At 41.7% G+C, this 24588-nt stretch overlaps 1 protein-coding gene across 1 annotated transcript in view; it reads left to right on the top strand.

The window, feature by feature from the left end:
- The first annotated feature begins 19938 nt into the window (after positions 1-19938).
- kctd9a (potassium channel tetramerization domain containing 9a) overlaps positions 19939-24588 on the top strand; it is a 29074-nt gene continuing 24424 nt past the window's right edge. The window contains exon 1 of the mRNA XM_072682412.1: positions 19939-19983. Within this exon, the coding sequence (XP_072538513.1) occupies positions 19975-19983 (9 nt within the window). The 5' untranslated portion in view covers positions 19939-19974. The remainder of the gene's footprint in view (positions 19984-24588) is intronic.

Raw genomic sequence — 24588 nt, forward strand, 5'->3', positions numbered from 1 at the left:
TTTAGATTCCTATTCCTAAATTACTTTAAATCATTTATCCAGAATGATTCACACAGTGTACAGAGCAGCTACAGGGTGCAAACCATGGAGAAATCGAAAAACTTTTCGAAAAAAAAAGATTTTTTTCTATAGGTTTTCCACAGCAAATGTTGTCAAAACACATCTTTACGAAGGTCCGGGTCCGAGCCTCTTTTCAGCAAACCAGTGGCGACAGCAGCAAGGAAAATCTCCCTCAGATCGGGAGGAGGAAACATTGAGAGGAACCTATCCTCCTCAGGTCGACACGGGAGAGCACCATAATAATAATAAGCAAAACAGGAAAAAACAAAGATAAAACAAAAAAAATAAATAAATGGTCGATGTGCAGTCGAACCATACAAGATGAAAACGTGAGTGAGCTGATGAAGTCCATGCAGGTAAACAGCCACAAGCATAATCATGCACTGAAGTGAGGATGAATCAATGCGAGGCCCTAGAGCAGGACAGCGGGCACCAGGGTAGTGGAGAGCCAGGTCTGGCGTTGAAGAGATATGAAAGACTGAATAATACAGTGGGATCTTCAATGGGTAGGCAAAAAATAAAAAAAATGGAGATACATGTTTTTCATTGGATTGCAGCTACATATAGAGTCTCACAATTTCCTGCTGAATGGACCAATAGAAATGCTACATAATGACTTTGAAGTTTTTCGGAGAAAATACTAATATATACAGTACCGGTCAAATCAGCGTGTGGACGCACCTGGCTGAATGTGTGCTGATCATCATCTAAAAAAAACAAACGTTTGATCCGAATGCTGGGGTGAGGACACTGGGGACTCTTTTACAGTGTATCCACCGTAGTTAGGAAGCTGTGGTTGGGGGTTACAAGTAGGATCCTCTACTAAGTTGTAGGACCATGGCAATGTATATGTGCACGGGTGGACATACCTCTCAAACCATGCAGCTACAGCATGTTAAGGTACAGTAATACACACACATTTACTCAGTTAACAGACCAGTGAATAGCCTTAATAGCCTTAATAGCCTATATGAGCAGATAACCTCCTTCCAGTTTAACCTACAACTTAGACCTACTAGAACCCCTCCAGCCACGATACACCATATCTGCGGTGGTCCCCAGTGTCATCTCTTTTTTTGGGTGATGATCAGCACTAAGTGTGTACAAACTTTTGAACTGGCACTGTGTGAATATATAATATACAATTATCTTGGCAAATAAAAACATCTTGAATGTGGCTAATAATGACAGTCTCGTAATATTCTTGTATATGTCAAGTGATACTACTGCACTGGTACATTATTTCCCCTCCTTCAAGCATTAAGCATCACTTCCCTCCAAACAAACAAGTGAAATCTGTATGTACCACAACATATCCCCACTGTCACACTTGTTTCTTCGCTTTTTGAATCTGGCAGTTGTTGTTTACATCGTGTCAAGATGTCATGGGTTACCAATAGACATGATGATGTAGACCTTTGTAAAGTTGTAGTGGAATAAAAAAGGTCTCCATGAGTTGAATAATAAGTATGTTTTCATGTCACATTTTCAGCAGAATTCTTTCCTTACACTCTCGAGGAGATGTGCATATCATTGCCAACATGTCCAATTAAGAGACGCCTCCCAGAATGAAAATACAGAGGGTTTACTGACAAGACAGAAACCATTGGCAACAGTCAAGAACATAAAGGTCAGATTAGAACGCTAGAAAAGGCTAGAAAAAGGAAAAAGTGCTTTGGACAGATGAAACCAAAAGGAAGGGATCAGTTCCACATCAGCTGTTAAACATGGTGGAGGCACTGTTCTGGCATAGATATATATGTCTGCCAATGCAACCATATAGATACTGCTGTTTATGGACAATATAACTGCTGATAAACAGTGTTATCGATTATCGATAGTGTTATCTATCGATCGATCTATCTATCTCTCTCTCTCTCTCTCTCTCTCTCTATATATATATATATATATATATTTATATTTATAAAGAGTCGCTGTCATGCAAACTTAGAAATGACCTCTATACAAAAACTCTCTTAACTTTCGATGGAAGTCAATGTAAGATTTTATTCCAGGTAATTTTGGTGCATTTTTATTGGTTCATTAACCATAAGATATTGACTCTATGTAAACAGCAACTGCCAGATTCACATTTTCTCAAAAAGTCAAAAACCTCAAAAATGCAGAACATCACGGTTTGGTCTGGTGGTGCACTTTAAGAATTCTGCCTATTGCCTACATCCAAGATGTTTCCACCAGCCAGCGTATCGTTTTGTGCAGTGTGGTGTTCAGTACAACACATGAAATGGATGCAACTACCCATAAGCTTACTTCAATTGTATGGCTACCCGCCTGAGCTCCCAGTTCTGAGTCGAGTCAGCCAAGGCTGGTGGGAAGGCCTTATCGCGTAGGCTTCACTGTCTCCGCCATGAAACATTCCTGCTATTGTACATAGAAAAAGACCACGTTTTGTAACACTCTGTCTTGTGTTGATGGTTTTGATTCCTGAATGTGCTCTTCAGTGTATAATAAAATGGTCCGAACCTTGACTCTGAGTTTTCTCTTTGCTTGCTTTCACCTCATTCTCGTTCGGAAAGGCATAGCGTTCAGCAGTGACCTTGCTTGAGTAATGCAATACTTCCTGCACTGCTTTCCACTGCTTTCCATTGCTTTCCACAGCCTTTAGCTGCTTTTCGCTGTTTTCCTAAGGGTGAACGCCACTGGGTCATGCCTAAAACAACATTTTGTGGAATTTGATGAAAGTCTTTCAAAACAAATATCAGCAGCCATTCATTTCATACTGAGCACATACGCGAGTCCCAGCTGGACTCAGCTGCGAGCAGTGCGAAGGCATTAAACGGATGGTTCAAGTGTAAATAAGCACTTCTCTTATGTGGATCTTGAGTTACACGATAGAGCTAAAGCTAATCTACTGCCAAACACGCATTGCAGTAGCAAAGCTCCCAAGGCCTGATAGGCTGTAAACATGTGGGGACACACAAGAGCTAAAGCTAAATGAATTCGGTCCCATAAGAGATACTTGATTACACACACATACTTATTACCTCTCACTGTTCTGCAGCCATGCATACCGACAGAGCTAATGCTTGCTGGCTTCTAAACGGAGGCCGTACACACTCTTTCTACATTGGTTGGGAAATGCTGAGCTATTGGCAAGTAAAGGTGGGTGATATAATCATAAAAACCTCACAACACTTGAAGACCTGTTCACTGAAATATTCGTCACAGTGTTTTGTTTTTCTGGCGTTTGAATTTAGGTGAATAGATTAAAATGTATGAGATGCTAAAGCAATTAAGTGTTCATAGGGTTCTTGTTAACAGTATATGAGAAAATACTAATTTGCAAAACGTAACATACTACTACTATTTTTAGTCATTTTTCTTTGATATGTGGCCATTTTCACATTTGCAGAATTGATCAACGTGACATTTGCATCTAAAATGTCAGTGAATAATTTTTTTTTTTTTTATATTATTTCCAATATCAGGACTGTATGTGTGTTTTATAAAATAAAGATTTATAAATATTTATTTAAAAAAAGAAAATAATTTTTTGTTAAAGTTTTATGATTTGTTTGTGTCCTTCAGTTTGTGTGCTTACCACCCCGTCACACTAACTCGTTTTGTCTAGAAATGATGTACTGCTGCTTTAAAAGTATCATTGTTCGTTCTATTAAAGCAGCCAAGACCAACATTTTTGGATGAAAAATGTACCACCCTGTCACGGTTTGTTTTGAATTTGGCTTCTATGGCTGAATAAGAAGGATAAAATAATTAGGATTTTTTTTATGCATACAGATGAACATATCTTTTATGTAGTGAGGCCTGTTGGCTTTTTTTATGACACCTATAGCAGTTAAATTCATCACATGAACACCTTTTTCTTGCAGAATCCATATTAATGAGCATTTCATTTCATCATAAGAATCTCAGGTATGGTTTGTATTCATGGATACAGTGTCCTCTGAAAGTACTGGAACAGGAAGGCCAATCCCATTGTTTTTGCTATACGCTGAATTTGGGTGACGAAAATGAGACGACAGACCAGAATTTCAGCTTTTATTCCTCGATATTTACAACTAGTACCTTCTGTTTGAACCCATTTATTTTTCAGGTGTTGTTGCTTGTTTAAACAGTCAATAGCTCTGAATTTCTACTCATGGTTTAAGTCCTGGCCTGGCTTTTAGTTGTGAAGCCTGAATCTGTCGTTAAAAAGGATAAACCAACATGAAGACAAAAGTGTTGTCTGTGGGAGAAAAGCAAACCATTTGGATGCTGGGAAAAGGGGGGAATTCAAGGCCAATACAAGCATTTGAAACATCCTGAAAAAGAAAGAAAACACTGGTGTGCCAACAACCAGACATCGAAACGCTCAGACGAGGAAAACAACAGCAGTTGGTGACATAAACATTGCGAGAGCTGTGAAGAAGAATTTACGAGCAACAGTCGGTGCTGCAAGACTCTTCACACTACACTCGCCTACAAGTTTCTACACCAAGTTGTTCTGGGGCACATGCAGAATTTAGAGGGGCACAGCTGTACCCCTCTGCTTGCCTAAAAATATTACTAGCTTACATTTCCATTTAAGGCTTTTAGCAGACGTTCTTCTCCAGAGCAACCTACAAAAATGCTTCAATGTTCACTCAGAAAATACCCTTAGCTAGTTTATAGAGACTAGCATCCGAAAGCTACCTCTTAAGCGTAGATACTACTGAACATAAAGTCAACATGGAGACCATAATACCTGACCCTACATTTCATTACTTTCTAATAATAATAATAATAATAATAATAATCATACTAAGTTAATGTTAGTAATAATACAACTTGGTATAATTATTGTTTTTATTATTATTATATTTATAATATTACTGTCACACACAAACACACAGGCTTTTGAGTAGTTTACTGTTACATTGCCTATATCTAGACCCCGTTTACTAGCTAGCATAAATAATAGGCTATAAATTCTATGCTAATGTAATTGCTGCGTTAGCTAGTTTAATTAATGTCTTTGCTTTGGTGGTCTAATATGTAGTTGATGTTGGTTATACGGATAAGCTAGCATTACCTTGCCTGTTGCGTGACTGACCTTTTATATATATATATATTTATGTCCATTAAAAATACAGGAAAAAAATTACCTAAAAGCATTAGCGGGGCACTATGGGAAACGTAGTGCCTGTAGTGAACTTGCGTGGCACGTGCTGTAGTTTTGCTCAAAACCTGAATCTAGGTTTAAATGGACTTTTTTCCGTCGTATTTTTAATGAGGCACAGCAACAGGGGTCTTATAAATCCCCTGAGGAAACTAAATAAGTATATGTCATTTTGTGCATTTCAATTTCCATTTGAGACATTTAGACGTTCTTCTCCAGAGCGACTTACACAAGTGCTTCACTGTTTACTCAGAAAATACCCTTAGTTAGTTTGTAGAGACTATGATCCGAAAGATACCTCTAAGCTTAGATACTACTGAATACAGAAGTCAGTACGGAGACCACAATACTCCACACTACACTTCGCCCAAGTATGCTCGGAAGAGGAGCGTTTGAAGACAGCTGACACCCAGGAGAAATTCGTTCCACCACTTCGGTGCAAGACAGAAAAAAGCTGTCTGCCCGTCGTCTGTGGATCTTAAAGGATGGCGGGTCGAGCCGAGCTGTACTTAAAGCTCAAAGGGCTCTTTGCACTGTTCGGCTTTTGACCACTGCGATCAAGATTGGAGGGGCTGGTCTACTCTTGGCTTTGAAGGCCAACATTAGGCTTTTGAATCTGATGCGGGCAGCAGCTACAGGAAGCCAGAGAGAAGGGAGCTGATTTCTTTATTTCTGGAGGTATATGATGCAGATCAGACCAGCCCATCCCAAAACCTGTACTTTTTCAAAAATAAAAACAAAAGCAACAGCTTTATCTCATATTTTTCATCTTCTTCATTTCTTACTATTATTTATTATTAATGAGCTACAATAATCTTAAGTCTATAGGCTGGTATTGTCATTTTAATTGTATACAAGCCCACCGCTGAGGTCCATGGTGCACCACAGAGCAACACAACACTGCACAAGACTACGTAAAATGCAATGTGTACAAATGTTAGATAATCGTCATAATTGAGCAAGATGAGCAGCTAGTAATAAAATGAGGACTGTAATTAAAAAAATATATATATGATATGATCATTACAGTTAATATGTTACAAACTGATGCTCATTTCCTGGCCACACTTCTCACTGCCCACCTGCTCACTCCGTCAGTCACTCTGTTCTAATTCTGGGTGAACTATGTTTATTGGACCACCTTAAATGTCGGAGCCTGAATTGAATTGCTGCACCCTTTAAGGTGGAACAGTGCCTTGCAATAAGAAATGATAAGTAATTTCAAGAAAATGTCAGCTGTATCTAGTCTTTCTCCACTGTAGGAGATGCAGTTGCAGTCAGCTGGTTTAAAGGCACCCTAGAATGGAAAACTGTATATAGCTTAGCATAGTTGGTACATGGAAGTGAGAAACCATGAACCTCAAACATTGTTGCTCCTCCTTAAAAAAAAGGTCTGCTGTAAAACTGTCCAATTCAACCCTGTAGTTACTAAGTAATACACCTTAGCATGTTATAAAGGGGTTAATCCATTTTAAGGGCTCCTATCAGTCACAGGCCCTTTAGAATCGCCCTGTAAGCGTCCCTGTAAGCATGTCTGTACATGTGTATTCACCTCAAACAGTATGAATGAGCCGCCTGCGGGGGCGCCTGTGTCTTGCCAGCCTTACTCAACTCCAGGTAATGTCTTGCCACCACACTAGGCATTACCATGCCAGTATACAAGCATGATGGCAACCTGATGGCAATGCACACAGAGCTTTAGAGATGATTTGGCCAAATGCCAGCCCCCACAGGAATGGTACACAGACAGAAGAGAGTGGTACAGATCAAGACGAGTATCCGTGGTACGGCAAGTATACCCTAACTTCTTCGTCCTGGAGGAGCAAATCGGTCTCAGAACCGGCCTGATTACCCTGTAGTGTGGGCCAGGCAGGGCGTAGACACCTGAGACAGGCTAATTTTGCTCAAGATGACATATGACCTCCTTGCCCACCCTTGTGGCGTGAAGTACGTGAGGATCATCTAGGCCTCCTCAACTAACTCATCGAAGACTTCACGATTTTCTACACATGACGCTGTATCTTCATCTCGAGCAGAGCGACTGAAAAGAAACGCATTAGGCCGTCCTGTGGCTCTGGAGCTGGCTCGCTGTCGCTGTAAATTTGACTCCCGGTGATGTTTGCCGAAGCCAAATACTTGGTAGCAAAAAGCAACAGGAAGCATTGTCCTGATTTCACGGAGCTCTACAGGCCTGCTGCTTTTGTCATTCACCCAGCAGCAGAACATCTGATGCCTAAGGTGTTACATGGGAATGCTTCTGTGGAGCTCCATAGAAAAGCACTGTGGATTTCTCACAGTGGTCCAGAACATTTGGCCATCGTTACGGACGTCCCTTCCTCTGCTGATTTCCACTGAGCCTGTTTCAAAGACCTCTTCTGTATTGTGGTGGCCTTTGTGGTGCCCGATCTCACATTGCCATCTGGAGCTATTTCCCCTGGCTTCCGGTAGTGAGTTTTGCTACGTTACTGGGTGAATCTTGAATGTCAGAGCTGTCAATCAACCACTTTGAGAGGAAACTTCAAAGGCTTTGGAGGAAAATATACAAATAAACACATCAAATGTAGTCGGGTTTTGTGGTTGATTGTATGCTGGTAAAGCCAGTGTTTTCTTAGAGCGGTAAACTGTGTGGTTATTAAATTGAGCTATGAATTAAATGAGCGAATAAATGAGGATTACAGTACGTCCTGCATGTAGCACATTTTATTGCACACTGCGCAATGTAAATTTAAAAATACCATGGTGGTAACTGCCTTGGGAGGCTCCATGGGAAGTGAAATCAGAACAGGAAGGTGAGAACTTGGGAGAGCAGAGGGGGAATTCTAGGTTACCTATCCTCTAAGTTTCCTTTGTGTGTCTCATTGGTTATAAATCGACTCATGTAAGGCAATCTAACTAAAGAGCCCCTGGTTTCCAATGACCTATACTTTCTGCACGTTGGTGTCAGAAGTGGGGTGCCATGGTCATGAACCGAATCGAATGGCAGAACAAAGAACTTAAAGGCAAAGATGGCCAAAGACAGTAGCATCGCCTGCAGGGAAAGGGGTACTGTGAGCTATGCCTGCCCTCAGACAGCTGGTCCTGCCAGCTGTGAGGCCCAAGGATGCTTAGGGAAGACGATGAGAAAGCATCTGAGCTGGCGAGCCAGGTGCCACTAACAGCAAGAGTATACCTTCCTCGCTACAATTATGGAGGACACCTGGGAGTCTTAGCAGTCTTACTCAACTCCAGGTAATGGGGGTTGAGTAATACTCGTATCTCGCCACCACACATGGTTGATGGCAACAACCATGACCATCCAGCCGTGCCTCGTTCAGAAAGGAAAAACACTACAGATCCTGATGGACAGAATGCCAGAATATGAGCACAGTGCTCTAGAGACGATTTGGCCAAAGGCCAGTGCCTACAGGAATGGTAGAGAGACAGCTAAGAGAGTGACACCAAAAATGAGGCAAGTGGCTGGGGGTCCTGGATACCAAGAGAAGTATCCATGGTATGGCAAGTGTACGCTAACTTCGCTAACCATGCTGCATGGACTGACCTTGCCCTGGAGGTCATCCTTAAGGCCCTCAAGTGGAGGCTATGTGGCATCCATCAATTCAGTTGCACTTGCAGGAGAATTTTAGGTTTATGACCAGCGTGACCTGTGTGACCAGCAAGACCAAGCTAGTTGGCAAGCCTGACCAGCATGACTAAGCTGGTTGATCTGACAGCATTTGACCAAGCTTGTCCGAAATCAAATGCAACATACACTAAGCTAGTCAAGAGCTGGTTAACCAGCTAGCGTACCAGTATAGGGTTTTCATCTGGGTGACCAGCTTTTCAACCAGCTTGACCATCAAAGACCAGCTTAGACCCTCTGAAACCAGCTGTTCTTGAGCTGGAGTTTTCAGCAGGGGTCCTCACTGTGTCCATATGGCAGTGGTCATGTTTGCTTAAACTGCCCCTACAATTTCCAGTGGTACTGCTCCATTCCATTTGTATCGGTCAGCTTTCAGAAAACGTGCACAAATCCGGATGAAATGAACGTGGCGTACGGACAGAAGGCTCCGTCAGTATCCGTATTTGATGTTGGGCAAAAATGAGGTTTTACTGGTTATCTATAAAAACAGGTGAAAGTAGGCTGTGTCACAGGGCTAAAATCAGACGTAGCAACAAACCTAACGGCTAAGCTAGCGCTTTGTCCGTAAGTCCATTTCCGTAGACAGCATGCATTCTGCAAAGTATAGGAAACCACAAAAGCAAGTCTATCTGAGACTCTTTTGTGCAGGATTCTAACGATTTGGGCATGCAGATTGCACGATGCTAATTGCTATAAGCGTCTATTATGTGTTCCAGATATTAGCCTCCAGACAGTGCAGTTAAAAAAAGCCAATTTAAGACCCCAAACATGTCTTGGCTGATAGACTGCGTTGGTGTTAAGGGGGAAATTGTGCACATTTGATTTTTGGCTAACCCATTGCCTTAATTGCAAGACGTTCAACATTATGTTTTTCATTTCGAGACCCCCGCTAACCGCCTGCTCGAAATCCTCCGCTTTCTCTCGGCAGCGGCGTTAAGCTATCAGTGAACATCAGTGAACAAAAGGAAACATGTGGCCTTAGCTCTGGAGGTGTCGAATAATTAAGATGCTGTGGTGCAGGGGAGCTGAGAACGAGGGAGCGAGCGAGCGAGCGAGTGCGAGGGAGAGAGAGCGTGTGAGGAAGGAGAGAGCAGGGCGAGATGACACGCAGATTGCAGTGTAAATTCTGATTTGCGCGGCTCCTGCTGGGATTTAGATCTGTTCCACACATCTCGGAGGAGGTGCAGGTGTCTGCTCCATCAAGCCATGCATCTCTGACTATGCCTGGAGAGAAAAGAGTAACACCTCAGCATCACACACACACACATATACAGATACAGGCATAGGAATACTCACAACACACACCTTTTCTGATTTTTAAAAGATGTTTGGGTTAAAAAAATAATCTACGTAATTTTCCACTTTCTCCAAATGCAGGCAACCATCCAGACAACATGCTCTTGTGGGGCTCACACGGGTGGAACGTGGGCTAGGTGGGTTCCAGGTGAGCATTGGCTCTAAATTACAGCCCACCTTAATCTCACATGGGTCCCATCTAGGCCTCATATGCAGTGTACAACCCAGATGGCAGTGTAGAACCCTGACTGTGCGTTCTGGTTCCCATTTGGGCCACCCGTACAGGCCCCACATGGACATGCTAGCTGGACAGATATATTTGGTTGGGGTGGAAAGTGCCTATTTACCACCCTGTTATTGTACTTCAGAATCAAACACATTAAACTCTGCTTTCATTGACTGGTTATGGCACTGGAGACTAAAGTTCAAGACTAAAATTATATTATAGCATAGCAAAAACACAAACTACAATTATTCCAGTAGCCGGGTTGTAGCCAGTTAGCTTTTAGCCTTGCCCTGGCTCGCTGCCCTGGGTTTGGCCCTCTAAAGTCTTAAGCCTTGCTCTCCCTTCTGATGTGAGTTTAGCCTCACTTTGGTTCAACCGAGGTAGTCCAGTTTGGGATCGTACGATGGTGAGAAGAGATGGTAAAAGCTAGCACCAGCTAGCCAGAGTTTGAGCTTCCCTTCTGCAGGCACAGGAAAAGCAATGGTCATAAGTCCTGGTAGCAAACCCATATTCCCATAACTAGCAGAGTCTGGAGGTGATGAGCTGCTCCTGCTCTCATTATCTCCTGGCGTCGCTCTTGCATTTCCCTGTTCTGCCAGCTGTAGCTTGGCAGGTCAGCTAGCGGGCTGGTTTGCGTAAATGTTGGGGTTCCGTAACAGTTTTGGGGTTTTGGAATTGGCAAAGGTTCTCGAAGGTTCTGGGAAACCTTCTGTAGATGGTTCTATAGAGCAGCAAAAAGGGTTGCCAAAAAGTCCAAGAACCCTTCTCAGTACTACACAGAACCCTTTGTGCTTAGATTGTAAGCTTCCCTGAGAGACTGTAGCCTCGTAGCGCCAGTTCCAAACTAGAGATGCAGACTACAGAACTTGCCTCGGCAGATCAACGACATTTGGGGTCCGGAGATAATTGTACAAATGTGATTTTGCATGGAACTCTCATTTTATGCAAAGCACATGCAGTTGTGAAACCACACACACACACACACACACACAAATACACACAAGTAGGCCTAAGTGCAAAATCTGGCTCCAGTCAGGCAAGAGCGAGCATGCCCCGTGCCGGAGTGGTGGAAGTTGAGACGTAATGAGTGTGAAGACGACCTCAGCAAACCTCTGCAGAAGTTCACAGCAGCAATCTGCCAAGATAAAAGAGAGATATTGTATAAAACAGTAAATAGGAATGTGAAATAAATTAATGAGGCCTGGGGTCATATCATACCTCCCTCTCTCTCTCCCTCTCTCTCTCTCTCTCTCTCCCTGTCTCAGCAACCAGCCTGCCTGTACCTCTCACTCTCTATCCTCTCTCTTTCCTTCTTTCTTCCCACCTTCCTTTCCTCCTTGCTCGGCTTGCTATCGCTCTCTTCAGGGATTGCAGCCAGTAGTGTATTAATTATCGTAGTCAAATTTACCTAGGCACCTCCGTTTCAGCCATAAGAGGAGATTTAAGGACGGCGAGCTTCGAGCTCATGATATGAATGTCAGACCACCTACAACATGCATGTTCCGATAACAGGAGAGCAGGATGTGGAGGAACCGGTTGTTTATTAGCACCGTTATCACCAAACCTCAGAACCTTTAAATATTTTTCTTGTATTTTGGTAGCAGAGCTCTGGGCCATCACTTGCTATCACTGATTTTCCTTCCAGAACGTCACAACACTAGAAGCTAGAGGGAGGTGACTTCTGTACAGATTGGTGGGGCTATTTCTCGGAAACAGGAGTTTGTAATAACACTTTCGGCATGCCGGTGGTCCACAGGCTGTTTAAGGGGTTAACCTCTTAACGCAGAAGGTTTAATACACCCTGCGCAAGGCACGTCGCAATGCTCATTGCTATCTTCCACCCCACCAACAGTCTATGTTCACGTCTTCCACCTGCTTCGTTTAAATAGCAGCGATGCTTGTGAATATGTCTACGCCATTGGGTGTGGCGGTCTCGATATAAGGTGTGTTGAGGTCAATTTCTGGCATAGTGCTATCTTGGCAACAGAAAACACAGGAGCTCCACTGACTGAAAACAACCTAGGCAGACGTCAACAGTCAGACGTTCGTAGCTATCTTGGCAGTGAATCGTCAACACAGGCGCAGCACACCCCGCTTAGCGCCATTGAAATAGCAATCCGCCAAAGTCAGACCGCACCTGGCTCTAAAGTGAACAGCGAGCGACACACTGATTGGTTTATTGCACGCTACGCCCAAAACACACCCATGATTAATTAAAAGACTCAATACACGTCTTTTGTGCATTCCGAGCCGTGCCAGGCGTACTTTTCCCATCGTTAAAGACACACTGACATGCCCTAAATCACGCGGTGCACAGTTGACTGCTCGCCAAAAGATCGCTAAAATAGGTCCCTAAGGCCCTAAAGTTCACTAACTACAAAGACATCGGTACGAACCGGTGGGGCTATACCTTGGTAAAGTTTATAAGAACACTTTCGGCCCACCGGGGTTAAACTACTTGAAGTTCTTTGGCACTATGTTGCACTGTGTTTTTCAAAATTAGGCCCGAGTCCTCCTGCGACACACTACACAGCTGAGCGTGGCTCTGACAACAACACCCTTTTGCTACTTCATATTCGTGCTGTACTCAGAAGACCTCGTAACTTCACATTTGAGAATTGTCTCGCGTTGCTGTTTTGTTCCATTTAACGGAGGCGGAGGCTGACGTCCCTCTGATGTCTAAAAAAAGAGCTCGCTTCATTTAAAGTGTTGTAGGTTTTTGGGTTGTTGTTTTATTATATTATATATTTATCATAATAATTTTTTTCTCATCTCCTTCGACATAGTTTCCAAGACGCTAGGTTTTCTACGCAGGGCAATGACAGAGTGTTTTAACGGCACGCTTCATCAGCAGAGTTAGGCTGGCTAATGAACCAACAACCCGCAGCACACTAAAGGAATCAAACTGACTGAGGTACCGGGCTGTTTATCTGACACGCAGATTTATGACAGGTTGTGTAATGGCTATACTTTGTCACGTATGCCGTTGTCATTTATTGCTAGCAACACTCTGGGCCAGATTCATAAAAGTCAGCAGTAATGGTGCTACAACATGTAATGACTTTCCTATTCATGAAGCTCCGGTTCTAAACTGGTCACACTGGGGACCTATTTTAATGACAAGTGTAAACAGGCCCCAGTAGTACAAGACAGCCTCACTGGATTACTTACCATGGCCCTCCCTCTCCCCCATTACTATCGGCTAGGGTTTAGCTAGCTTTTAGCCGTGTCCCTCATCGCTTTCTCCAAAGGGCCTTTGGCTGTGCTCCTAAGGGCCTAACAGGGTTTTAGCTAGTGGACTAGGTGCCAATAAATGTTGACGGTGTAAATATAACAAAACAAGACAACAGTTTAAGTTTAAGGTTCACGGATCCATGAACTGACCTCTCTTTATTGAACTACGCCCAGATACATACAGTTTTTCATTCTAGGGCCTCTTTAATAGGGATAAAGACAGGCTGGGAAACAACACAGCTGTAAAAATGCAGCTGTTTCGGTACATAAACCCACACAATTCAACAACAGCAACAAAAACAACAACGGCTGTAATATTACACACAGTGTTTTAGCTATATATTGGGTAAATATTTCAAGAAATGGCTTCGCAGAACCTTCCCTTCTTGCTTGTGATCATCAGCAGTCACTCTTAGTCACGGCTTCAGGTTGTGATAAATGCTGTCTACTTAAAGCCGCGTTCCAGGAGATGTATCCGCATATCTTCTTTTTGAATTAGCTGCTGAATCACCCAGCTGTGTCCGACAGCACTTGGCACTGAAATGGACTCAGTGCTGTTTACAGACTGAAACCATCCCTGTTTTCTCCGTGAAGCCCAGGGTGAGAGACATAACAGCTCTCTGGCGCGAGCCTTTCTATTGATTGTTCTCCCAGAAAGAGAGCAGGGTTCGGGATTTTATACAATTCAGCCACAGTATACACCACAAGGCACCGTCTGCACACATTTTTAAGGCTGTAAGGTCAGGAGCTTATAAGGTTGGATTCAGAAGTGATTGGATATGGGAGTTGTGGTTTGAGCTGAGGCCCTCACTAAATGAATAAATCAAGAGTGCGAAAATATACTGGCAGAGAGAGAGGTCTGCTTTACTTCTACTGGAGGTGGGAGTTCTAGTGTGGAGATTGGGGAGACTGGGTGTGTGTGTGTGGGGGGGCATGGCACAAACGATATGCAGGGGGAAATGTAACATGGATATCTGATGTAGTTAAACAGGCTGGAGCACAATATAAGGTAAAGGTGCACGTATTTGTCCTCCGCATTTAACCCATCTGGTAGTGAACACACACTCACACACACACATGTGTTAGGGGCAGTGAGTACACACACACACCCAGAGCGGTGGGCAGCCAACTCCAGCGCCCGGGGAGCAGAGAGAGTAAAGGGCTCAAGGGCCCAACAGTGGCAGCTTGCCGAGCCCGGGAATCAAACCCACAACCTTGTTATTAATATCCCGGCGCTTTAACCGCTGAGCCACCACTGCTCTGGTCCTGTTCTTGTATTGATCAAATCAAATCAAATTTATTTGTATAGCGTTTTTAAGACTGGCGTTGTCACAAAGCATCTTTATATAATCAGTAAAAAGACAAGAAATTAACAACATAAGAAGACATGAAAACCTAAGACCCCCAGTGAGCAAGCCAAAGACGACAGTGGTGGAGGAAGCTGGAGGAAGACTCATTAGGGGGATCCTCCTCTGGTCAGAACTATGTATTAATTATGGATAAAAGTCTGTTCTACTGCTGGATACAAAACCCATGTTGGTGCCAGGTGTAAACAGGCCCCAGGAGTACAAGACAGCCTCACTGGATTACTTACCATGGCCCTCCCTCTCCCCCATTACTATCGGCTAGGGTTTAGCTAGCTTTTAGCCGTGTCCCTCATCGCTTTCTCCAAAGGGCCTTTGGCTGTGCTCCTAAGGGCCTAACAGGGTTTTAGCTAGTGGACTAGGTGCCAATAAATGTTGACGGTGTAAATATAACAAAACAAGACAACAGTTTAAGTTTAAGGTTCACGGATCCATGAACTGACCTCTCCTTATTGAACTACGCCCAGATACATACAGTTTTTCATTCTAGGGTCTCTTTAATAGGGATAAAGACAGGCTGGGAAACAATCACAGCTGTAAAAATTCGAAATGTTCTACTGCTCAGGTGCAGCATAATCATAATATCATAATATCATAATCAGAATAATCATGGTGTAGTATAGCTTAATATAATCACAGTAGTGATGATCAGATCATAATATATGAAATGCATTTTCAAACTGGCTAAAAGCTAACTCGATCACTTTCGCTGGCTAACCCGCACACATTCTTGTTCTTGTCGCTAGGCTAGGCTAATACAAATAGAAAAATTAAGCTTATTAGGGTTTTTTTATTTTCCAGAAGGGTTGTAAATAGACTTGTAAAACAGCATAACACAATTAAAGTCACATACTAACTATTAATATAGCAAATAACTTAAATTAAATACTGAATAAATGCATTTTCAAACTGGCTAAATAGCTAAAAGGCTAAAAGCTAAATCTGGCAATGAGAAGAAAGAAGGCCCAACTGGTACGGACTTTTTCGCTAACTAACCCGCACACATTCTTTTTTTTGTCACTGTGCTAAGCTAGGCTAGGCTAGGCTAATAAAAATAGATATAGTTTCATTCTGAGGTAACAGGGTTGTAAATAGACTTGTGAAACAGCAGATGGCCAATTAAATACTTACAGTTAATATATCAAATACTGAATAAATGCATTTTCAGACTGCAGACACCAAAACCTGTCTGTCTGATTAGCTAAATTGGGGGCAAGAAGGGGAATTATTAAAATATTTGACCCCAAGTTCGCTGACGTACTTATTGAGCGCAAAGCATCCTAAAGAAATCTTCCGGAGACAAAGACACTGTGATGTTTAACATGCAGCTTTTGAGAGTCTTTTGGATTTGAGATCCTGCATTGTGTGGCGGGGCTGTTAAATATTCACAGGATCAGTCACTGTAACACTGAATGAAACGCCACGTTGCACTGTCTGTTACTTGCTAAAAGGCCGAGATAATTAGCCAGGTGGGATCAGTGGAGCTTAACGAGGAGATAGGAAACAATGCCCTCCAACCAAGACAAATGAGTATTCATGGTTTGCACTAATGAGAGGAATTTGTTTCCAATGTAAAACTGATGTAACCTAATTCAAATAGGAGAGCTGAAAAAAGATGACGCGTTCAAGGTTCGGCACTACGTGTTTACACACCTCAAAAAAAATGGCGGAACTATAAGGAAGCAGTGGGGCAGTGGAGGCTCAGCGGTTAGAGCTCCAGGCTATTGATGACAGAGCTGTGGGTTTGATAACCGGGCTCGGCAAGCTGCCACCGTTGGGCCCTTGAGCAAGGCCCTACATCCTCTTGCCGCAGCAATGGCTGCCCACTGCTCCGGGCATGTGTGCTCACTGTCACTGTGTGTGTGTTTGATCACTAGTATGTGTGTGTGTACTGCATGGATGGGTTCATTTCATCGGGTGTCCAACACTAATGATGAATATGGTTGTCTTGTCTCGAATAGGGCACAGGTTTGGACGCAGCTACTGATTCGAAAATATTCGATTTATAAGAAAAAATATACTAATGTTTCTTTTGTGAAAAATTATGAAATTGGCTATAGTTTACGTCACCGCTAGGGCCCACGGGAACCAATGCACGGCAGCATAAAAAATGGGAATTTCAGAATTCATAACGTGGTGAATATTAGCCAACAAACACTGTTAATTTCAAAGCTGAAACTATGAATTATGAAATTATGAAGAAATGGTGTATATATTGTATTTCTGAGGTAACGCTAATCCCTGTTTGTGACAACATCATCAATTTCTCGTTAGCTGTGTTGAAGCTAGCTTTAGATGACCTAAGTAGCTAATGTAGCTAGCTAGCATTTAGTCCCATAACAATGGCCGTCCCCAATTTCGGCCACTTCAGCGTAGTGCCGTTTCCACTCTAGATGCGCAACCTACGTTATTAGGGGGCTGACAAGCTATACGTTATATATTTTTATATGACCTAGCTAAGTAGCTAATGTAGGTTTTTTTTCAGTGTTAATGTTTTTATATAATATTTCTAACGAGATTTAAGGCGGTTAGTTAATTTATAGCTATAACACTCGCTGCATTAATAGCTTAAAAGTTTTATTCTTTTAGTAGTTTATTGATGTTTCTGGTAAATTGGTTTGAGATAGCATTAGCTAAACGCTAGTAAGTTATACATTAGCTGTTATTATGAATAGTTCTTCTAAACTGAGCTAGTGTTGTAAAAGTTGCAGGTTAAGGCTAGCGTTAATTACGCTAACGTGGTTAATAGCTTGTTAATTAGCATTAGGTTAGGTTATATTGATTCTGGTGATGTTTATGATGGTGGTGATGGTTTATGATGATTTTCTTTAGTGTTCTTTCTGACCTGTCCGAGAAACCCAGTGAATGACAAGCTGAGCATTCAAACAACACTGTTTTATGGACATTATACTGTATCATGCATGTCTGTATCCATCAAATACATGGCTGAGCGAGAAAAGCAATAACGCAGTGTCAATATCACAGTGTACCGATATAGATAATCACCCAGTGCTACATTACAATCGAGCATCATTTTTATAGTTTATAGGCTGCAACATTTGCCTGAAATAATAATAATAATAATTCCAGAAAATTAAATATTCGACTTTCTGGAAGTAGTTTAACACGGAGAGCCTCGTTCTGGATACATGCATGGAATATTTTCTCTCATACATAATTTATCATGAAGAGGTAATGTCAGGAGAACACCACTTCAACAATGTCAGCCGGCATGGGGTCTCGGTTTGTTTAACTTTAGTTGGTCAGTGTGTTCAGGCAGGGAAAAAAAGATCAATCTCAATTTCCTGAAAAGTTCTTCTGGACTTTCTACTGTCTCTCAACCACAGGCTGAATGTGAGATTGCTCTCTGAAGCGTGCTCTCAGGAGAGATGTGGCTGTGGCTGTGGCTCGCTGCTCAGAATCCTAATCCAGGTCTTACAGATGCCAAGAGGGTGCAGTTGGATTTGAAAATCCTCTGATTTCAGTCAACACGTGCCAGTGACCCTTCTTATTATTTCGGGTGAGGGCAGAAATGACTCAACCTAAAATAAACATAACATAAAGCCTCAGGTTGGCTGTGCTTGCTGAAATATACACTGCAGCCTGCAAGAAACCACATTTCACCTCAGCTGCATAAGGTAATTTACTATTACTTATTATTATTATTATTATTATTATTATTATTATTATTATTATATTCATCATTTTCTTGAGATTTTGACTTTTATTTTGAAATAGTGACAGACAGACAGACAGACAGATAGATAGATAGATAGATAGATAGATAGACAGGCAGACAGACAGACAGACAGACAGATAGATAGATAGATAGATAGATAGATAGATAGATAGAGAGACAGACAGACAGACAGACAGATAGATAGATAGATAGATAGATAGACAGACAGACAGACAGACAGATAGACAGATAGATAGACAGACATAGACAGATAGATACACAGACAGAGAGACAGACAGATAGACAAACATTTACGACACTTAGCAAACAGATAGATATATAGACAGCCCGACAGGTAGACAGACAGACAGACAGATAGATAGATAGATAGATAGACTAACAGACACAGATAGACAGATAGATAGACAGACAGACAGAGATAGACAGATAGATAGACAGACAGACAGACAGATAGACAAACATTTACGACACTTAGCAAACAGATAGATATATAGACAGCCCGACAGGTAGACAGACAGACAGACAGATAGATAGATAGATAGATAGATAGATAGATAGACAGACAGACAGATAGATAGATAGATAGATAGATAGATAGATAGATAGACAGACAGACAGACAGATAGATAGATAGATAGATAGATAGATAGATAGATAGAGAGAATACTAATTTTGGTAAGAAAATTATTATATTATAATAAATCTGAAGTTAATATAATACATCAGTATTTTGCCATATTGTGGTCAGAAACAGAGATATGGCTAAAATATGGATGTTTGTATGTCGTTATGTATGGTGGTGCAACAAATAATATATTTAATACCTAAGCTGTTTATTTTGTAATAAAGCAACTAACATGTACAAACATGTATTTATAAAAGTTCCCTAATTAAAGAAACATCCCATGATAAGTGAAGGTTTAACCATACAAAGTTCAGGCCACAGATCTGACAGAGTCTGTTTAAAATTGAACATCCTGGCTGTCAGCTCTGTCATTCCTGATTGGCACCCCGCGTTGACAGAAAACGTAGATGAGAAAGGAAATGAGACAGGCGCTGGGATTATTCATCTCTAGAAGCATCCACCTGCTGTCTGTGCTCTGCATAACTTAACTAAGTAAAAGTCTGGTCTACAACTTTTATTGAACTTTAAATATTGTTGTTAGCTTACTGTCCAATTATAAGTGATCTTAAATTGTCAGGTCAAAACGAATCATTTTCTTTTCTTGTAGATCTCCAGAATGGCAGGTCTTGTGGGGTGTTCCCAATATGCAGAGGTCAGTACCTACCAGAAGTGCTCCAAGGATGGAAAACTGGTGAACCGACAACAGGATCTTGGGTACCCAAGGCTCACTGATGCTCGCGGTAAGCAATGGCTAGTCCACACCAGTTTTGGCAGCACGAGGGGGACTTACGCCATATTAGGCAGGTGGTTTTAATGTCATGGCAGTGTTTGTTTCTGTGTAAATGTGGAGGGACTTAATGGATTGGGTATCGGCTATTTTAATCTCAATCCAGTTCCGAGTCTTTGTTTTTACCACGGTGTTCAGAGTAACTGAAATCATTGCCCAGTCAGCTACAGCAGGGGGGACGTTCTCAGAGGGTAAATAAAGGAGTTAAGGTTCTGCAGTGTGGAGCTATTTTATAGTGGAACATAAAAAACAGACCATAATATCTGACCCTTTATAAAACTCTCACTGAAACGCTCTGTTTTACCAGCGGGAGAACCGGAGAACCGCTCACCTTTCTCTGTTTATAAACCAGCACTGAAGAACCCATTCAGAACCGAGCAGATATCAGTCCAGAGTGTGTACCACTACACACACACACAGGAAGTGATTAGACTGCAGTGTTGTAAAGAAGCTGGGAGCTGATTGCTCAGGGAGGAGAGTCAGACTGGATTATAGGATATTAAACACTATAATACAGTCATTTTAAGAAAAGTCTCTGCTACACTAAATCAGACAGATTATAGAAACTGATATGAAATTAAAGGATTTTACTGAACGGCTTAATCAGCAGCTCATCTGATCTAAACTCTGGGACTGGATTAGTTATACAAACACAAAGATCGGACCGGTATCGGCTGATACTCTGCATTAAGAGACTTGAATCAGATCAGGGGGCAAAATAACCTGATCCGGACATCCTAAAGTCACCATGAAAACATAACAAATATGATGGATGTTAATACTATTCATAAAATAGGTTCTCTGGAACATTTGGTGCATTTCACATCAAACCACTCTTAATGACTTAAAAAAAAATCCCCTTTATGATACACCCTGACATTTAATTAGAGAGCTAGACGTCCTTATGCATCTTAATTAAAAGACCCCCCCCCCCTCCAAAAAAAAGATAAATAGCTGCCGTCACGGTTCATATGTGTGATGAACTACGCTGAAGAGATGGTTAAAGGGTTTACTGTTGAGTCTTGAGACAGATTGCCCTCACACAAACTGCCATACTGAGCCATCCATCACAGGTTTATATCAGAACTGTCACGCAGACGAAAGCCTGGGACATAGATTGAACGCAGGCTAGGATACAGCAGTATTTCATTCGAAGCAGATTTGAAAATAATGCTCCTTGCCTAGCTTTATTTTCTGGTACAGGCCTCAACCATGACTGAATTTGTACAGCATTATGCCTGCTGACTTTATGGTGCACCCTTCCTCCCTGTTTACCTTTTATAGAGACACAATAAAACCATGACAAATAAAAGCGCTTTGATTTATGGCAGTTGTAATATCATCTGCTGTGTACTCTGAATTTGAATTAATGTGGGGAAAGGAAGTGAAAACAACAAAGCCTCCAAAGTGCAGCGGTTTCCAATTTCATTCATTAGCAGGTCTGTACAGGACAGAAAGCTTTGGACTTTCACTGACTTCACTCTGCAAAAATGTAGCTTTAGCTGTTTTGTTTTTATAGGTTTTTTTGGATTGCACTACAGAACAGCAAATTATAATGGACACACCAGCAATGTAACTCGATGATAATGTAGCTTAATAGACGTGAAAATGAAAAATGTGTCACATCATGTGAACAGATTAAGATGAATAAGCTCCTCATCCACATTATTAGAAACTCCTGCCTTGTATTTCTGTTTAGTGGCCACTTCATGATGAGCTCCATCTTCTTTATAGGTCATTATACAGATGTACAGTTGCTCACTGTAGCCCATCTGCTGCTGCACAATGGCTCAGTCAAACTCTGCACATTGGTCAGATTGACCAGATGTTATTCGGGTAGTGGATGGAGCTTTCTCAGCACAGCGATACAGTGATACCGACACTGTATTACCATGCTAGTTTGTTGGACGTTTCTATTCAGTTCACATTACATTTTGTTTGCTGGAGAGTTCTCAGTTACTGAGCTCTACTAAAGCCTGAGTAGACTGATAAATCACTGTGCTGATCAGTTATTTATCTCAGTGTTACTGAGCTCTACTAAAGCCTGAGTAGACTGATAAATCACTGTGCTGATCAGTTATTTATCTCAGTGTTACTGAGCTCTACTAAAGCATGAGTATACTGATAAATCACTGTGCTGATCAGTTATAGATCTCAGTGTTATTGAACTCTACTAAAGCCTGAGTAGACTGATAAATCACTGTGCTGATCATTTATTTATCTCAATGTTACTGAGCTCTACTAAAGCCTGAGTAGACTGATAAATCACTGTGTTGATCAGTTTATCTCAGTGTTACTAAGCTCTACTAAAGTCTGAGTAGACTGATAAATCACTGTGCTGATCAGTTATAGATCTCAGTGTTATTGAACTCTACTAAAGCCTGAGTAGACTGATAAATCACTGTGCTGATCAGTTATTTATCTCAGTGTTACTGAGCTCTACTAAAGCCTGAGTAGACTGATAAATCACTGTGCTGATCAGTTATAGATCTCAGTGTTATTGAACTCTACTAAAGCCTGAGTAGACTGATAAATCACTGTGCTGATCATTTATTTATCTCAATGTTACTGAGCTCTACTAAAGCCTGAGTAGACTGATAAATCACTGTGTTGATCAGTTTATCTCAGTGTTACTAAGCTCTACTAAAGTCTGAGTAGACTGATAAATCACTGTGCTGATCAGTTATTTATCTCAGTGTTACTGAGCTCTACTAAAGCATGAGTAGACTGATAAATCATTGTGCTGATCAGGTATTTATCTCAATGTTACTGAACTCTACTAAGGCCTGAGTAGACTGATAAATCACTGTGCTGATCAGTTATTTATCTCAGTGTTACTGAACTCTACTAAGGCCTGAGTAGACTGATAAATCACTGTGCTGATCAGTTATGTATCTCAGTATCTGAACTCTACTAAGGCCTGAGTAGACTGATAAATCACTGTGCTGATCAGTTATGTATCTCAGTATCTGAACTCTACTAAGGCCTGAGTAGACTGATAAATCACTGTGCTGATCAGTTATGTATCTCAGTATCTGAACTCTACTAAGGCCTGAGTAGACTGATAAATCACTGTGCTGATCAGTTATTTATCTCAGTGTTACTGAACTCTACTATGAGTAGTTACTATTACTAAATTATTGATCTTTAAAACATTGAAATAATACATATACATATACTTACACATGTACATGTAAGTGCACATCAGTTCCGTTTCAGCCTGAATTGTGGAAGTGAACTGAATAAAATGTAAGAAATAGAGAAGTAGCTCACTTTTTAAAGCTCATACTGTTTGGTTGTGTTGTTGTTTTGTGTTTGCATCCATTCTGACTCTTCTATTTCTGACTGAATGGAGATGTTGGAGATGCGGGAGATGTTGGAGGGCCACAGGCGGTGGTGCACCTGGGTGAATACTCTGATTAAATATTGAACAGGCTTTCCCTCTCACACTCGCTGGCACTCTACATCCCGTAATGGACTGGCCAAACAGACACTGAAGTCAAGACGCCTGGCTAGAAATTGAGACATGAAGAAGATCCAGACTGGAAAGAGGCCTCTTGGATAATGAGTCACCATTAAGAATTAAGTTGAACAAATGAGTTAGGCTTGACTTGACTGAAAACCAAACTTGTCATTCACAGGCTGTAAATTTTAGGTGCGTCCTAATCTTGCAATTTAGCTTTTTTGGAAGTTTTCTTTTGGGACTATTTTTTGCCTTAATGTCCTGAAATGTGGGCAAGGCAAGTTCCAGGCAGGCATGGGCTCTAAGTGGGTTTGTACAAGCGTTTTCTGGACCCCAGTTGGGCTTCCCAAATGGGCCTCATCATTACAGCCCCCCTTAATCTCCATGGGTCCATTTAGGCCTCATTTGCAGTGTACAACTCAGATGGGACCCATGTTTAACTTCTCCTGGTACCATCACTGACATCACTGGTGGGCATCCACATGCGGGGCCAACGTCGAACCTCAGGACAGAACTTTCTGTTTCTCAGTTGGGCTACCCATACAGGCCCAATGTGGTCCTTTCTTTAATAGGACCTGTCTGTGAGAACTGCTACTGTAGGCACTGCTGTGACAGTTCTCCCAAACTCCTCTGACATTTATTAGAGATAGCATTTCACGTTTTATGAATTTGTCCTGAAATCACGATTAAATGCCATGTGCCATGCTCAAGAGTTTGGCATTTCTGAAGCAGAGATCACTGTCTGGTGGTCTTCATTTGAGCCATCACATTGACCTTCCAATCCCTCTTCGTCTCTCTGCACATGTAGACTCTTTCGTCACCTCTTTGCTCTCTGAGTAGTTGCATCTATTATTCATCTACCTCACTTTATTTCAAAGAGTTGGTAAAAAAAATAAATAAATAAAAAAGCTAGCAGCATGGTTCCATGATGCTTTATTCATGGGGCAGCGGCTCAATGTTACGGGACCTGCCCCCGCACACCACTTAACACTGTCTGAACACTGAAGGAACCTTCAGGAAACATTGAGGAAACATGGAATGAACGTCCCCCTTTTTTTTTTTACATCAGTGGCATCATACCGGAGCCCTTGTTTT

The sequence above is a fragment of the Salminus brasiliensis genome, chromosome 6 (assembly GCF_030463535.1).
Source record: "Salminus brasiliensis chromosome 6, fSalBra1.hap2, whole genome shotgun sequence".
NCBI classification, from domain to species: Eukaryota; Metazoa; Chordata; class Actinopteri; order Characiformes; family Bryconidae; genus Salminus; species Salminus brasiliensis.